Below are 18,530 nucleotides of genomic sequence, written 5' to 3'. Positions count from 1 at the left end.
TCACACACATTTTCCGAATGAGTTGTACAGCTTACACGCCACATTTTTTTGGGAAAAAATTTTTTGCAAATTTAATATCTTTGTCTTATTTTAAACATATATATTTGCCAATTTTTAGGTTTGAACACCTGCCCTAAAAACGTCTGTGAACGTGCCTGTCTGTCTGTATGAGTGATTGTGTGGATTTTTTTTTTTTATTTGTAATTAATGTAGGCCAAAAATTGGACACTCTAAATTGCCCCAAGGTGTGATTATGAGTGCAGCTTTTCGTCTCAATGTGCCCTGCGATTGGCTGGCAACCAGTTCAGGGTGTACCCCGCCTCCTGCCCATTGACAGCTGCGATCGGCTCCAGCACTCCCCGCGACCGTCGTGAGGATAAGTGGCGAAGAAAATGCATGGATGGATGGATGGAGGCCCATTTAATCTGTTCAACAGGTTAAACTACAGAATATGCATGGCACAACGAGAATCAATTTATTGCAAAAGGCCGTGGCTCCATCTATTGGCGGATACTTGTAAAAGCAACTTCTCTCGGGACAGGGAGACGATCACGTCGACAAAATGGAGCCCAGTGCTTGGCCATGACAATTGTGAGCGACTCAGAGAACCAGCATCTCCTGTACAAAATAGAAAACGAAATAGACGACAACAGTTGTGGAGTATTTGCTTTGGGGGATCCAGACCACCGCAAAACGACTGCGGCCTCCAAAGCAAATCACGGTTGGATGTGAAGCGATTGCGGCCTAACAGAGAGAAAGGGAGAGAGGGAGAAAGAGAGCGAGAGCGAGAGAGAGAGGGAGGGAGAGTAGTTGTTGTAGTTGCATTGCTAAATGAAATATTAAAATGTTCTATTTTGAGGTTACCATTAGAAAATGTGCACCATGTAATCAAAACACTGAAAATGTATATACAGTACAGCAAAGACTCATGACGCCAGGGCACGCAATTTTCAGTGTAGGTCCAAAACCCAAAGCCTGTAAACTCGAGAGTGGTTTAGCTTAACAAAAGCATGCATCTTTTATGATTCTGCTTCCATGCAAGTCCCTGGAACTGATCTTAATGTGGAGCCAGATTGGATAGAATTAATACAATAGTTTGTTTGTAGATTGTAGTACCCCACAGGAGGGTTCATGCTGTTTTTTTTTTTTTTTTTTTGTGGCCCTGTAAAGCCTCAAGGGAAGATAAGATTTAGTCACTAGAGCCATTATGTAAAGTTAGGGCTGCAAAAAGCTCATGGAAGGGCTCTACAAAGGCAGATGCTGAACTTTAGATGTCAGAAATGTTTGATCAGGCCACAAAAAAGGCCTTATTTTCCAATAATAAAGTGCGTGCCTGTGTATTAGAAATCTCTTTTACTGCTTTCATGTGTCACTTTAATGTCTGTGAAATTTTCAATTTGGTAATTTCTTTAGATACACAATCAAAAACAGTCTCCAGACACAATGCTTTGAGGAAAATTCCCAGGACTTGTTTTTATTAAGAGAATTTCAGAACATAAGAGAGGGACCAGACACCTGCGTTTGTGAGAGATTTCCAGATTCAAATTATTTAAAAAAAACGTTTTTTTAAAAAAAGCCGACATGATAGCGTGGATGGAGCAGGAGCTGTATTCTTCATCTTTCTCGTAACGCAGGGTCATCTCGGACATAGGTCGGAGGCATCGCCGTTCCAGGAATGTTTCGTATGTTCATCTTCCTCTTTCTTACGGGCAACGCGTTTCATTATTTTTTTTAAAACACATTTTCCATGAGGAAAAAAAAATCATGAGCAAAAAGGGAACTCACTGCACATTAAAAAATCTAAAAGAAACAGCCATGACGACATGTCTGAACCGTTAATAAAACGTGGATAGAAGGCTGAACTGCGGGCGGGAAAGAGGTGGGGTGGGGTCCTAATCTGCAGAGGAGGTGGCGGGAGGAAAAACACAGGAATACACAAGTCACGACAGAGTCAATCCGGCAGGGGACCCTTTCTACACCAAACAAGGCTTCAACAATCACGAAATGCCATTTAAAAAAGATTTTAGTGTGTTTTTGTTCTTGCTTGCAGACACTTGATATGACCACTGCAAATCTGCAAGGTGCTCCATAATCAGCTTTGCTTTTTGTGCTAAAAATCTGTACGGATACTTATAAAATCATTGATAAAAATATTCCTCTGTTAACAATACGCCTTGGAGGGAAACCATGTGAGAGACTTGAGAAGGGGGAGATTCGAGGGGAAGGGCTGTCGAGGGGGAACGCCGGGGCTGTGGTGCTACTCTGACTTGGCCTCCTCCTTGGCCTCTTCTGGGGCGTCCTCCACCTGCGAGACACAACGCGGGAGGTCAGGTCAGCGCCGCCGTTTTGACTTCCCAAGTCCGCCGACGAGGCGTCCGCTCACCTCGTTGGTCTTGGCCTCTCCGTTCTCAGAGTGGTTTTCTTCATTGGCCTCTGCATCTGCGTTCTCCTTTGTCTTCTTGGTCTTCTTGTCCTCCTTCTTGTCGTTCACAGCCTTCTCTTTCTAGAAAAAGCAGTTGCTTGGATTAAAATTCACATGCCGGATGGTTGTGCGCATGGTTGGCCTCCTCTACCTTTGCTGGCTTCTTCACCTTTGGTTCCACCTTAGATGTGGCTGGCATCTGCAGACATGGGCAGGTTTAAACAAATTTTCTGTGTTAATTTGCATGATTTTGCTTTTTCTGTAGGTACTCTGGGGCTTGGGATACAATTTTTAAAAAGCACTTGTTACCAGTTGCTTCTTTTATTATGATATTCATTCATTAAGAGGGATTTTAGACTTCATTAACAACTCAATTGATAGAATATTGGATTACTTAAAGTAAAATTATCTTATGAGTTAATAATTTGCTTTGTCTTCAGTTACATTTTAACATTTCACCAAAAATCTAAAGGTAGCAAAAAAGTTAATCCGAAAGATACCTAGTATCAGATTTCGATGATCGGGATTGTGTTTGCGCTCTAAATGTAGTTGTTTTTCACTGGAATGTGAAAATATTCCATTATACCTGAAATCTCATGTACTATAAAAATATTCTATAGGATATGAAACACCAACCTTACGTTAGCAATTTTCTTCAATGTTAAAAGAATGCTTCAAACTTTTTTCTGAATATAAAAGTATACAATTTCAATAAAAATGTTTTTAACGGGGCGGCGTACTACTGCAATCTTATGCGCGGAATTAACATTTCTTCATTCATCTTCTGCACTGCTTATCCTCACTAAGTTCCCTTGTCAGCAATCTTAGGCACATTGAAATAAACAATCATTCTCACTCATATTCAAACTTACGGGCAGTTTAGCGTCTTCACTCAACTTAGCAATCATGCTTTTTCGGGATGTGTGAGGAAACTGCAGTATCCAGGGAAAAAAACAAACAAACGTGCAAACTCCACACAGGAGAGGCCGGATTTGAACCCCAGTCCTCACAACTGCGAGACAGATGTGCTAACCACCTGTCCAATGTGCCGCAGGTATTAACATATTTTTATATAATTTAAAAAGAATGTTAAGAACTTTTTAGGATTAATATAGAACAAACATACTGTTTAATCTACAATGAACCTTTAAATACATTTTAAATAAAGTATTAGATGGAAAACTGCTTCTTTTAACCTAAATAGTTGTATGTATACAGGATATTTTAGTGCTGTTTGCCTCATCTCATCCATTTTGTATATATCTTAATGTAAATAGGTTATTATTATTATTATTATTGTCTTACCTCTAATAACCGGGCTGATCTCCTCTTGGGCTGAAACAGAGCAAATGTTATTTTAATTGTATTACTTTGTAACCATGGGACAGTGCTCAGGTGACAATATTACAATAAAAGTGTTTTACGGATAACTTGGTACATATAGTACTATTTCATTTGCTCAGCAGTTACCTCCTCCTTCTCTTCTGTTTCTTGTCTCTACAAAACAAAAAAATGACAATAGTTAAACACAGAAACATGAGAACGGTGTTATTAAAAGCTCGATGTGTGTTTATAAGGACTTGTGGACTTTATCTGATTAGCAACAGCGGTGTTGAAAAAACTTTTTCCAATCATCCCAAAACATGAACATGTGGCAAACTGAGCAGCTTTGAACACTTTGGGGCAGGGAAATATGGCTGCAGAGCACGGTTGTCAAGGGGGGCTCCCAGGAGTTGCACATGCGGGCCTCTGGGGGCCCATTTGGAGGACCCGGGCCTCGCTTGTCCCTTGCACTCCCCTGCGTTTGTCTGCCTCCCATTCAATGCATGCAGCTCAGATTTGAAAGCTGGCGCGGGAGTCTCAGAGAAAAGGGAGGAGGGGTGGGGGGGATCCTCGGTTGCCCTCAAGGGCGCCACCCACAGGCTCAGCCGTGCCACCGCAGCCATTGGGGACTACGAACAAAGAGAGTAAATATATCTTTTTATCCAAACGCGACAGTGAATGTCGGATTTTGCGGTCAAAACGGAAAGCAAAGTCACTGTAGTATTTTCTGGTGCCACTTTGGAGCGGTTTGGCGAGCAAAGGGCGATAAGCGAGCCGTTTGTTCGTCGGCTGGCTCGCCGACGAAGGTGGACAAGAGCTGCAAAGCATGGCTGCTGCTGCTGCTTGTGCTTTAACTGCATGGAGAGCCACAGACTTCGAGCTCCATAACGGACAGCGGCGGCTTGCACCGATAACGGGCCGCATTCACGCGGGAAAATATTCATTCCAACACAAAAAAAGTCCACATTATTTTTAGAAAACGTGGGAAAATTACCGACGACATCCGTACATCGTACATTGCGTTATAATTAAGTAATGTCTCCGAGGAATGTCTCGCAGGCGTTTGCATCGCATTCGCGCTCCCTGTAGCCTCCCAAGTCTTTTCATTTGTTTTCCAATGCTCACCTTTCTCCTGGGCATGTTGATCTCTTGGAGGTTTTCTCGCAAACACAACTAGAAACAGTTCAGTTTGAGTACATGTGAAGACGAGTGTCTCCCCTCTGCTCGGCAGTGTAGTAAACACACACAAACCGAGAGGCGAGTGGTTGAATGGGGGGAGGGGTGCGGCTAAGCAGCGGATTGACAGCCGCGCCAGCCAATGGCCTGCCGCCATTCGGGGCTGCGGAACACTTGGAATTTTGGAGCCGGTGATGTTTCGGGGGTCTGCGCGAATGGCTTCTTCGTACAGCGGGAGATGGGAGGACGCCGACGAGAATGAAAGGATTGGAGGACATGTTGGCTGCATACATGTGTGCTGATCCTTTTCCAATTCCAGCCCCACCTGTGGAAACATCCACCCAAAAACCGCGCGGTCCCACTGAATTATCTCAATTCGTGACCGGCCGACAAAGGGCGATTCCGTCGTCTACTGCACTTGTGTTTTGAGTCCAATATGGCGCCCACTCCTCTTGTCGCTGACACATTTTTTTCGGTTTTTCCTGAATTCATTTGAGTGGAGCAGAGGCGTCCGTCGTGTGCCCCAGACGCCTGCAGGGGGCCCACTGAGCCCGTCTGTCGAACATGGCTGCCCTCACCTCACACTGCTGTCTGCTGCACAAAAGAACCGTCAGTGGCGGCGTGTTACATTCATTGCAACCCGTCCCTTCGCCATTGTTTCGCTTGGACACGTTCACGTGTCGTGTGCATTGTTTTGCAACGCAAATAGTACGACGACGTCCCGCCTGACCATCGCATACACATCCCGGCCCGGTGTGGCCGCTATATATTATTTGCCTTTCTGCGTGTACGTGTCTGTGAGCGACTCGAGCTTGTGCACGGCTCACTGGCCAGTCTCTCGAGATGTTGTGCTGGAAGGGGCGGGGAGGCCGAGGAGAGGCGGAGGAGGAATGCAAAGCTCCATCCAGTGCAGAGAAGGAGTGTTTGCGCACGCAGTCCGCCTGCAACAGAGGATCTAACCTGGGAACTTTCTCGTTTTTTGGGTCCCCCTTTCAACAATTCCTGCCTCCAAAAGAGCCAGAGCAGCAAGCGCCTCCATCCGTGATTGACCATGGTCATCAAAGTGTACATTGCGTCCTCCTCCGGGTCCACCTCGGTAAGGGATGAAGCGTGTCACATCTTTATTGTGATGTGTAGCTATTTGCAGCATCTCCTGCTCCTGAACTTTGATTGGACTCAGAATGTGCATCAGTATGGAAATAACCGATCCCTGCCGCATGGCCCGTCCTCATGTTTTGGATAGCTGTGTACACTTTTGAGGTGTGTTACAAGAGTAGTAGTAGTAAGAGTACAAAATGAAACTTGCTGCTGTCAACTGTTGTGGTTTTGGGTCATTGTGTTTACCAACAAGGGATAGTTTGTGTTGCCAAAACCGGGCTGGAAAACAGGAAATGCACGTGGTAGCCAAACATTTGCTGCGCACTCTCTGCTTGGAATGGTATGAATTTGCTGTAGGAACTACGGGTGTTTAGTTTCAGGCATGCCAATTTCATCTAGAGTGGAAGGGAATGGCGGTGATGCAATTCTCCTGGGCCTTTATAAAAGTGCAGCTGCAGAACACTGAGTTTAAGACATTTTGGATTACTGGTTCAAGAGTGATGCATTATACAGCATTTGGGGCATTAAAGCATTAAATTAATCATGGGTACAATCTCTGATAAAAGTAAGCATAGGTCCACAGCTACAACTTCAAATAAGAGCTGTATTTGTTTGATTAACACTGCCACAGTTGCAGAGGTCTTACTTTGGCTGTACTATATGCTTATTCTTACAATTGCTGTTGTAAAATTGCTTGGCATCATATTGAGAGGCGTTCCCATTGTTTTGGTTGCCAGCTACATGAGAGGGCGGGAGAAAATATGAGAAATAGCTCTCAGTGCGATGCTGTGCACCTTCACACTACCACAACCTACAAGTAGAACAAATACAGTATTGTTAAATTACCAGTAGTATCTTCCAAGACCACATCATAAAACAGCACATTCTTGTATTATCTTTGTCAAGGGATAAAATTGGATTGCGTGTGCACACCTAATGTTATAGCCAATGAGTGTAAGTTTGAGCAGTTTTCAAACATCCATTAGCGTCATTCAAAGTTGTAATATTTTCAGTTTACTTAACGAACATGCCTTAAAGTGAAATGAAGTGCTGTACTTTCACTTGACACTCACTCAGTCACACAGAGCCTCTTTTCAACTGGCAGCGATAAATGACTTTATTGCCCTGACAGTAAATGATTGGTAAAGACTGTTCTGGACTAACAAAACAGAAACGGTTTTATACAACAAATGAGAGACACACTTGCGACTTCCAACATTGATCCTGATCATAAGTAACAATCAGGAGCAACAGGGACTCATACATGTGCCGTTACAGACCTGGTCTGGTATATCAACTCACAGTTGAATCACCCTTCCCTCATCATTTTGACTGTTTGATGGGAATGTTGTGCTTCTTTAGAGTACATATGAAACTGTGTGAAGCAGCTGACAGGTGAACATTCTAGTTCCATCTTAAGATCAATAAAAATGTGGTTCACTAACTACTTAACAATATAACACCACCGCTACAAAAAGATGTGGAAATGACCTCTGAAAAGTATGCACAGAATTTGACTGACCACTTCCGTCCATGGTACCAAAAACTCACACGTTTTAAAGGATGTAAGAATTGTGAAGCTGCTATCAAATAAGGGGTCATCCTATGTCAAAATCTAGCTTGACATATGAGGCTTTTGATTGATTTCAGCAAATATGACCAAATACTGCAAATTAAATAAATGACAATTTTGAGTCAAATGTCTGGAAAAGCTGTTGTGCATAGTTATTTGGAACAGTACATTAGAATTTTTTTAAATTAAAAAAATTGTTATCATTGAGAGGTTTGCACAAAAACATTAAAATTATATTCTGACGATTGTTCACTTCTAAATTCTGCCAATTGACATTCCAATTAACTGTTCAGGGGAATTGGAGAAAAATATCATTTGCTTGATAATATGGAATCGAGTGTGCATTCAATTGTATTGTTTCGATTAACTGCTACTTAGTATATGTTGCTATGAATAGAAAACAATGTCATCATTTAATCAACAAACAATGTCTAGCATGAGCACACAGTCAAACAGTTACAATATATACAGGATATGCCACTAGAAATCCACATAGAACAAATCAAATATTGGCATTAAATTAGAATTGGGCACATGGACCTGCATTGTATTGCTGAACATTTGCCTCTACATACATGATCAGGACTTTTAGAGCCGATCATCGTTCAGTGAGTTGGAATAAACTGAGAAACGATCACATATCTGGTCACTACATTTAGGCTATGTTGCCAAAAGTATTCGCTCGCCAGCCTAATGGTCAATATCACATGCGTCCACCCTTTAGAGATATCACATCTAATTCTTGTGGGAAGCCTTTTAACAGCTCTGCAGAGAATTTTGAGATTCCCAATTTTGTATATTCAAACATGACAAGATCAAAAAGAGAACGTTTGATGTGGATAAACTGACTTGCCCACACAACCCTGACCTCAACCCTATCGACCTCAACCCTTTTGGATGAATGAGAGCGGAGACTGAGAGCCAGTCCTTCCCAACCAACACCAGTTCGTTTGGTTTATAAATGTTAAAACAATATTTAATCAAGCCGATCAGATCGGTGTCAAGTCTAATGACCACATTTTGCCACCCTTGACTCCAGATAAAAGGTCCCTGGCAAATATCATCATTATTCCACCAATATATGTTTTAGTCAACCAGGCATGGTAACAATGTTACACTTTACACTCCGAGTATTTCTCAAAAAAACTTGTTGTCGGCCTGTTTGATGAAGTTACCCTAGTCCATATATATATATATATATATATATATTTTTTTTTTATGAATGTACTACTAGCCCAAGACATTCATACCATAATTTATTGTTTGATATGTATTTTAAGTCATATCCTGCTCCATATCTTTACTGCCTAGTACAAAATTAAGCCACACATACTTTTCCTTATTACCACAATAAATTCACAGAGGTGTTTTGTTTGTGAATACGGTACAAATGTCGGATGTATTGACATTATTCTTGTTTCTTTATACCTCTGCTTTCTTCTCAGAGTTTGTAGGTCAGACATTATGTAAAGTTTTACGCTTCTACCTCAGGCAGAAGCGAGGGAGTCCAGCAAAAGCGGTTCTTTTGTAAGTGTGTTGTAATGCTGACAAAGCTCAGGCTTGGGTAGTGGTTACTGTTGTTGTCAAAACTCCAGCAAGCCTGCTTTTTTTTTTTTTTTTTTTTAAATCAAGACAAAACTATTATCACTGCCACACCCTCAGATGCTCACACGTCAATGTACTTACAGACATTAGAAGAATGTAGATTTGTGGGGGGTTATTTGAACCAAATGTAATTTGACCCTCAGCCTGAGTCTGCATTGTGGGCTATTGATCGAAGCTTGTGCTGCATACAGTTTAAACTAATCAATCCCTGATGTTGTCTGGCTACTGTTAATGACTGACCTTTTTTAAGGATTGATCGGGCTTAAATCTAATTTCACTTCCTTGATAACACAGCACTCATGTAGTGGTGATGGTGAGGCTGATGAGGATGTACTTTGGAACTTAAAGACAAATCTCTTCACACTGCCATATATCAATGTAACGCCTGGAGAATTGCACAAAATTTTATATACCTTATTATTATCCATGAGTCGCTTTGAGTTTAATAACACCTTACTGATATGTTGTATTACGTTATTTTGTATTAAAATTCCATTTGTGGAAAAAACTATTATAATTATTGAGTACTAAATTAGAAATTCTAGCAACATGAATGTTTGTAAGGCGGCACGGTGGCTCAGGTGGTAAAGCATTGGCCTCACAGTTCTGAGGTCCCCGGTTCGATCCCGGACCTGCCTATGTGGAGTCTGCATGTTCTCCCCATGGTTGCTTGGGTTTCCTCTGGCTACTGCGGTGTCCTCCCACATCCCAAAAACATGCAACAATAATCGGACACTCTAAATTGCCCTTAGGTGTGTTTGTGAGTACGGCTGTTTTTCTCCATGTGCCCTGCGATTGGCTGGCAACCAGTTCAGGATGTACCCAGCCTCCTGCCCATTGACAGCTGGGATAGGCTCCAGCCCCTCTCGCAACCCTTGTGAGGAAAACCGGCAAAGAAAATGGATGGATGAATGTTTGCAGTCTGCCTCACTGTTTTGAAGGCTCTTCCAGTTCCTAAAAAGATGCATGTCAGGTGAAGTTAAGATTCTAAATCGCAGATGTCAGACGCCAGTCCCAGGGGGAACAGCCAGCCCACCCAACAACAGCAGAGAAAAACAAGAAAGGAGAAAATCAAGAAATCAATAATTAATGAAGTGTCCCAGTATCCTCAGCTCTGAGATACAAGACAGATAACGTACTGCGATGAGGTAAAACCGCACAGTGATTTGTGCAAATGGATTGCAACAGTCAAGTTGAGAGCATAGAATCTTCCAATTTTTATTTTGTAATTATTTTATTGTTTTATTTTCCCAATAATTTGGGAGAATTCCATACTTGTGACTCCGTGGTAACAGTTTAGGGAATGCCCCTTCCTCTTGCAGCACTTCTGGAGAATGGTCTAAGATTCCCACTCCTAAACCTTGTGGAAATTCATTTCCAGAAGAGTTGAAGACGTAAAACACCAAAGCTGCGAAGCGTGGACAATATATAGCTGAGACCTACCCAGACAGGGTGGGTGGGTGTCGTGAAAACAACAAGCAGTATTGAAAGCACCTTAAGAGTTCTTACTGATGCGCCTGAAGTCCAAACTGCTTTTCTGTGATTTTGGTGATACTGGGACCCTATGTCTTAAACCCAATGTCAGAACAACAATCCTATATATTTTAAAAGCTCTCTGAAACAAGATGACCAATGTCAAAGTTTACATTTCATCATATTCCTTGTTTTCACGCTACTGATCACAGTTTTTTTTCTCAATCTTAAAACATTAAAGAGCGTTTTGGTTAATTCAGTAGCAGGTCTGATGATAACTGACCCCCCCCCCCCCCCCCCGCCCCCACCCCACCCCCACTCCATCTGATGATAACAATTCTAGGTCATCTTATCTAAATCCACACACACACACACGCACACTAAAACACGTTGAAGGCTTAATACAAAAATGTGGTGGCATGAATGGAATGACCTGCATCAGCAGTTTTCATTCTCTGGGTATCAGAAACACATGATCCATTTCTGGACAAATAATACACAGTGTGTGCTAGTTTTCCATAGGCCCTACCTCAGTGTTATTTGCATTGCAATTTTACTATGCTGTGAAAGGCAACACGGCGTATGTTAGAGAACTAAAGCAGCAGACCACACTCTCATCCAGGACTCTCACTTTGTTTTTACTGAACGCACATTAGATTTGGAATTAAAGGAACAACATATCAATTTCATATAGTTATAGTTACATGCATCAAGATGTGATACACATTTTAGATGGTACATGCGTCCTTAAACAACGGAAGTATTATACTTACAGGCTTTATAAAGTAAAGTGAATTTAATATTTAGAAGTTTAATTGTAGTGGGGTTTGTACGACTGGTTGTGTGCAATGTGGCTTTAGTGGTTTGCACATGAATCAAAGAATTAAATATTTCAATTGTAAATAATCTTACTGTGGCTCTTTTTGGAGGTAGAACTTGTAAAAAACCAAGTTTGCGACACGACTGCTCATACGGGATTATATCTAAAGTTCAACTTGGGCAATCTAAAACGTTTCAATTCTTAATCCCTTTGAGGAAGAAAGTGGTGAAATGTATTAATATAACTTGTATAATGCAGTTTAGGGATAAATGCTCAAACTTCCACCGGACTTATCTTAGCGAACAATCCTTTTCCAAGGTTGGGGGCATAAAAACAAAGGAGAGAATTTTGTTGTGAAAATGATGACACTTGAAAGACAACAGCAAAATTCATATTTGTTGAAAGTACATTTTCATTGAATTGAGTCATGTATGTGATGCGGTGAGCAAGTGGTTGGCATATCTGCCTCACGGCTCCAGGCAGCAGGGATCAAATGTGGGCCCCAATTATATGGAGTTTGCATGGTTTCTCCAGTTTTCTCCGGGCAGTCCGGTTTTCTCTCACATCCCCAAAACATCCAGACAATTGTAAATGAAGACTCTAAATTTCCCGTAGGTGGGAATGTGAGCGCGAATGGTTGTTGGTTTGCATGTGACCTGCCATTAGCTGGCAACCAGTTGAGTGTGTACCCTGCCTCTTGCCCAGAGAAAGCTGGGATAGGCTCTAGCACCTCATGACCCTACTCAGGATAAGTGGAACGGAAGATTTTCGTATTTTGTGTGAAATTCATCTTTTGTTGATATTGTTCTTTGAACAGTGAGTTAATTTGTGTGCAACTGATACATGCTTCATTCTATGCAAAAAGAAAAGATAACTTATACTCTACCTGCTTTGAATATTGAATAAACCACAATTTGTTCCAGTTAATAAGGGTTCTGTGAATGTGTGTATGAGACCTATGGGGTTCGTTACATTGAACGATCACTGTTTTAGGGTCTTCTTTAATGATTTAACGTCGTCAGCCGTTGTTTCAATTGTTTCATCTGTTACTCAGCATACCAATAGTTTTATTCCTCTTTCAGAGGGAAGTGTAAGTAAGGCAGCCTGTCCTGTCTTTGGTGAAAGATTAATAATGATTAAAAGATATATGGCAACAGGGGAAGAGTGGAGTTATCACCTCAACCACAGGCTGCCAGTTTGGTTTCCTGCATTTTCATACCTCTCCCCCACATGCCTCCAGATTTGGAGGGAACTTCCCTTACGATTAAATTTTGCTTGGTTGATAGAACTATTACCTTTATTGAATCAAAATAGAGAATCTATGCTTACCCACAATCTTTATTCGTGAGTTTAGTTACAAAGCAAAGCCAGGAAAATACACAAAAAAAGCACAAATAAGGAATTGTTGTATGGATTACTACTTCAGTGGCAAGACGACTATGTTTAAGGAAGTATAAAATGACTCATCTGTCTGAATTTTTCTGCCTCCTAATGTTGCTTCAGTAGACGACAGTGATGCAATCTGGCTTGTCACAACGCTATCAAGCTGGGACGAGGATGGTGCAAGCTTTCTGATTATCACTCCCTCTTTAATGCTTTGCTGTGATGTAGGTTAGCATTGGACCAGGTGTGTGTTGATGTGCAGCTGAGTGTGTGTGTGTGTGTGGTGTGTGTGTGTGTGTGTGTGTGTGTGTGTGTGTGTGTGTGTGTGTGTGTGTGTGTGTGTGTGTGTGTGTGAGAGAGAACATGCAGAAGACCTTATTTGGCTCGTGTTTGACTGGTTACCTCCTCTCGAGACCCAGAGGAGCTCTTGTTTCCGTATGGCCTTGTAGGGCCATCCTCCTTCTTAGATGCATCACCAAGGCCCTATTGGACAATGCACTCAAGCGCACATCTATGTAAGAGGCAGGGCTAAAACACAGCCAAGACACTCTTATGCAGGGCAATGAAGAAGGAAAATGGACAATGTGCAATGAATACATATGCGACTCAAATTTTTGAAATATCTTATATCAAAACAGATAATGGATACCATTGGCTAGAGGAATGTTTCACCAATAAAATGATCTTTGCCTTGTAAGAATCAGATAAGGATTATGGATTTTATGACACTTTGTATGTTGAAAGCTTGCCAAGAATTTCTGGTCAGGAATCAATGTAAATCATGAGGAAACTTGTGACAGAAAATTTGACTCTGGTATGGCTGTCAGAATTACCTCAAACCTCACAAAAAACAAAAATAATTACAGTAATTCACCTCCGTATAATTTTCTACCACCTCTGAATCCAATCTGTCATGTTCAGGTTTTTTACTTGAGGTAAATTTTCACCGTTGTCAAAACTACAGAAAATCCCAACCAAATTGAAAAAAAAAACCAAGGTGGTAATGTGATTTCCTAACAATGTAATTTGAAAATGTATTACTTTACCTCATGAGGAATAATGAGAAAACAATGTTTTGGTGAACCTCCGCTAAATTTATGTACCAACTTTCCGGGGTACCAAAAAAATGGTACAAATCATTTTTACATTTTTCTGAAATTAGTATCATGACTTAACTGTAGGGCGGCACGGAGGATCAGTTGGTAAAACGTTGGTCTCACAGTTCTGAGACCCTGGGTTCAATCCCAGACCTGCCTGTGTGGAGTTTGCATGTTCACCCCGTGCCTGCATGGGTTTTCTCCGGGCACTCACATTTTCCTCCCACATCCCAAAAACATGCACATTAATTGGACACTCTAAATTGCCCCTAGGTGTGATTGTGAGTGCAGCTGTTTGTCTCCATCTGTGCTGCGATTCGTTGGCAACCATTTCAGGGTGTACCCCACCTCCTGCCCGTTAACAGCTGGGATAGGCTCCAGCACTCCTCACAATCCTCGTGAGGATAAGCGGCAAAAGAAAATGGATGGATGGACTTAAGTATAAACCGCATGCAATAAGCATCAGGTGTAGGTGTGAAATTGTAATTGTTGATCCAGGCTTATTTAGTGCTTATGCGTCTGCTGGCTGAGGGGAAGAAGCTGCCACAAAGCTTGAGAAATGAAAATATGTTGACGCTCGTCGCTAAAAAGGAAGTACAAAGTGTTAAATAATTGGAGGTGTGGGAACTACACTGTATTTGCAGCAGTAGGATCAAATAACAATGGGTGATTTTTTTTTTCATTTTCATGGCGTAGTTTCCAGTTCCACTCTCCACATCGTGTTATATCACTTCAGTGCTTAACCAATATCAAACTTTGTACATTTTTGACCTGCGAGAGCCTGTGAGCTAACAGTGACGTTAGCATAGCTTATCTAAATGCCCCTGTAGTTTCGTGGAAACAATTGAAGTTAAACCCTTATCTTGCAGTTGGATGCCGTCTTTATCTTTTTCCTGATTTAACCCTCCCCCCAAAAAAAAATAACCTAAATAAATAATCCTTGAATTCAAACGTCATCATTTAGGACATCAGCACTCCATGATAACTTGCTTCATGAGGCACCCTCTGGCTACACTTGGAGTCATGCTGTACTTGTGGGTTGCCAGGTGTACGACCTTCAGCAGTCGAAACAAGATTTTCTCATTAGGTTGGCATAAAATGATTGATTGATTGATTGATTGATTGATTGATTGAGTGAGTGATTGAGTGATTAATTGATTGAGATCCAGTTACATTGTAAGGCATATGAGGCCAATATTGCTATTTTCCTTCAAACGTGAAATACACAGTTCTAGACAAAAATATATTGTACCAGGAACTCTTCAGTTTCTTGTACATTTTAATACGGAAGTGGTTAAAATACAAACTAAAATCCCATGCACACGAGAGAGGAATTTGTTATCAGCAAGCTACTTCCTGTTTTGTGTCGGAACGCTGTAGACGTTTCCATCAATGGCGCAGTTACTCAAATGGCACAAATGAATTATTGTATTAAATGTATCCTAATAAATAATGGGATATCCCCTTGTCCATACACTAGCTCGCTAAAAAGTATTGTTTAAATTTTCGCGTAATACTGCAACCAACAAACCAGCAGTGATGTAAACATTATCCCTCGTGCCTTTTGTTTATTTGTAATTAAAGTCCTGTAGGTCAACCTATAACTACACTGTAAGCTATGAGGGACAGTCATCGATTTTCTAGCAAAATAAAAATACCATACTTAAACAGGGAACTATCATTGGCTTCACTGAGATATCCTGTACTCGTATTCACACAAAGAATCTCAATCAATATTTTGTCGTTCTTTATGATTTTATTTGTTTCGCACGCAATGAAGTTTTTGTCCTCTGATATATCACAGGATGGAGCAAGTGTGCAGTTTTTTTTAGTTTTTTTTTTTTTTAATGCAAAGCCGTCACAGTTTGGTGAAAATGAGCTATTCCGTTTCCTCAAATGGATTATGGTAGTTGACTCATGACTAACTGACAACTTCCTCTTTTTGCCTCCCCCACCCCCATCTCCCTGCACACAGATTAAAAAGCAGCAGCAGGACGTGATGGGCTTCCTGGCAGCCAATAAGATTGGGTTTGAGGAGTGTGACATTGCTGCCAATGAGGTGAACCGGAAGTGGATGCGAGAGAACGTTCCGGAGGAGTCACGGCCTGCCACAGGGAACCCTCTTCCGCCACAGATATTTAATGAAAGCAAATATTGTGGGGTAAGATGAAAACAAATGCATTAAAGTGGAATTAAACCCTAGATGTCAACACTTAGTGTTGTTTTATAAACATGCAAATCTTCTTTAAATGATATGATTTACTAAATCTACAGAAAAATCTGACATTTGAATGGAATATACCTTATATATATGCTATTGTGCCCTGCGATTGGCTGGCAACCAGATCAGGGTGTAACCTGCCTTCTGCCCGATGACAGCTGGGATAGGCTCCAGCACTCCCCACGACCCTTGTGAGGATAAGTAGCAAAGAAAATGGATGGATGGATGGATGGATGGAGGGATATATATCCCGTTGAAATGCCAGATTTTTGGGGGGGATTTTTGCAAAAAGGGATCAGGACACCGTATGGAACTCATCAAAACCTACCACCATTATAGTGAACTATTACCAGTACAGGTCAACTCAAATAATTCTTTATCTTTTTGAGAGAGGAAAGTCGGAGGAAGTAAAAATCAAAATCTGGAATACTGTAGTTGCACAAGCGTACACACCCTCTTACAGCTTGTATGTGGCTGTATTCTGAATTAACCAATCACATCAAACTTATGTGAAATAATAATCGTAATTATTATTTCTTTAGGCGGCATGGTGGATCAGTTGGTAAAGCGTTGGCCTCACAGTTCTGAGGACCCGTGTTCGATCCCGGCCCTGCCTGTGTGGAGTTTGCATGTTCTCCCCATGCCTGCGTGGGTTTTCTCCGGTTACTCCACTTTCCTCCCACATCACAAAAACATGCAATATTAATTGGACACTCTAAATTGCTCCTAGGTGTGATTGTGAGTGCGGTTGTTTGTCTCTATGTGCCCTGCAATTGGCTGGCAACCAGTTCAGGGTGTACCCTGCCTCCTGCCCGTTGACTGCTGGGATAGTAGGCTCCTGCACTCCCCGCTACCCTCGTGAGGATAAGCGGCAAAGAAAATGGATGGATGGATAATTTCCCTATCCCATGACCCTTTTGAGGATAAGCAGCTCACAAAATGCAAATCTCTAATCTACTCGGGGTGTGTAGATTTTTTTATATTTGCTCAATCTCTCTATATAGCGATTTATCTGGATACTTTTATTTTGTTATCTTATGTTATCGTTCCAGGTAAGGGAACTTGTTTGTTGCTATGGAGATTAAGATGTCTTCTGTCAAATTTACTTCCCTTCTCTGTCCTTGCTTCTCAGAACTACGAGGCCTTCTTTGACGCAAGAGAGGACAATGCTGTGTATGCATTTCTAGGTCTGACTGCTCCCCCAGGCTCAAAGGTAAAAGTTTTATCATACATACCGTACTTTCTTACCTCACACCAGTACCCAACACGCTCATCCTTAAAAGACTGTGATTACCGTTAAATAAAAAATGTAATTTCCCGTATTTGCAATTGGCTCGTGTGTGTCTCGGCTGCACACTGGCGCCTCCTTCCTGTCCTAATAGCAAATGCAGGAAGGTGTGCCAGTTACCATAGAAACATACAAGTTATGTACCAGGGGACATCGGTTTTAATATTGCACTCTGTCTCACACGATGTCCTTGCTTCTTGCCATTTGTGTTTCTTTGCAGGAGGCTGAGGCTCAGCTGAAAAAAGCACAGCAGTAGCATTCACCTTCTCTGTGTGACAACCAGATCTAGCCTGACCAGAAATACATTTAGTTAAAAAAAAAAAAAAAGGCTGGAAAATGATATTCTTCATTTTTCAGATTTTTAAGATTCTGTCGTTAGTTGTGCCTTGTCGGCTATCGTAAAATGAGGTACAGCAAAAGAAAACAGAATATTCTGCTCTCTGCCATGCTTCCTCGACCTACCGTAACCTCAGCCTGCTTGCCTATTGGTCCAATGTCAAGTCAGTCATCCATTTAGTATGATTAAAAAATGTGCAACGTAGCCTCAAGGTTTCCTCGTGCACTATATTATGTCCACGTCACACTCATCATTAGAATATGAAAAGGTCTTTAATTTTCTTGAATTTTAGAAATACGGTATATTCCTTTTGTGCTCCTGTCTGTTCTGTTATTGCCAAAACTGCAGCAGCACCTTCTGCGGGAGCATCGCCAGCCCATTTTTTCATGTTCATGCATCTTCCTTCAAACTGTCTTAAAACTGTTTTAGCAGACCTTTTTCTAAGAGAAAATACGTGAGAGTTCACACAGCGACAGATGTGACGTTTTTATTTGCTGTTGTTTTTTTAATGAGTGCAACAAATATGTAGGCCTCCTCTTTTATATTGTGTTGGAAATACCAGCCTTTAGGGTGAATTGTAGTTGTCTTCCCTAACTTAAAAGAAAATGCTGAACTGAAAAGGTTTCCGTGTCTTCTTAATGGGTTTGAAAGAGGGATAAGAAAGATTTGAATGCATTTATTACTGCCCGTCAGTTATTGTACTGTCCAAATGTG

The 18,530-nt window shown here is 41.4% G+C and overlaps 2 protein-coding genes across 2 annotated transcripts; one reads left to right on the top strand and one right to left on the bottom strand.

The window, feature by feature from the left end:
• Positions 1-1,437: 1,437 nt before the first annotated feature.
• Positions 1,438-5,026, bottom strand: hmgn6 (high mobility group nucleosome binding domain 6). Its single transcript, XM_061835210.1, has 6 exons — positions 4,871-5,026; positions 3,893-3,919; positions 3,728-3,757; positions 2,574-2,621; positions 2,384-2,503; positions 1,438-2,305 (listed from the first exon to the last, which is right to left on the bottom strand). Exons 1-6 carry the CDS (start codon positions 4,883-4,885, stop codon positions 2,258-2,260), a joined length of 288 nt encoding a protein of 95 aa, XP_061691194.1. The 5' UTR covers positions 4,886-5,026; the 3' UTR covers positions 1,438-2,257.
• Positions 5,027-5,152: 126 nt separating this feature from the next.
• Positions 5,153-18,439, top strand: sh3bgrl (SH3 domain binding glutamate-rich protein like). The gene is made up of 4 exons (XM_061835209.1): positions 5,153-6,017; positions 15,946-16,131; positions 17,324-17,404; positions 17,700-18,439. The coding sequence occupies exons 1-4, from the start codon at positions 5,973-5,975 to the stop codon at positions 17,733-17,735; spliced, it is 348 nt and encodes a 115-aa protein (XP_061691193.1). The 5' UTR covers positions 5,153-5,972; the 3' UTR covers positions 17,736-18,439.
• Positions 18,440-18,530: the final 91 nt, after the last annotated feature.

Source organism: Syngnathoides biaculeatus, chromosome 11 (assembly GCF_019802595.1).
Source record: "Syngnathoides biaculeatus isolate LvHL_M chromosome 11, ASM1980259v1, whole genome shotgun sequence".
Classification (NCBI taxonomy): Eukaryota; Metazoa; Chordata; class Actinopteri; order Syngnathiformes; family Syngnathidae; genus Syngnathoides; species Syngnathoides biaculeatus.
The sequence above is the reverse complement of the archived record's forward strand: the minus strand, read 5'-3'. Positions and strand labels throughout refer to the sequence as shown.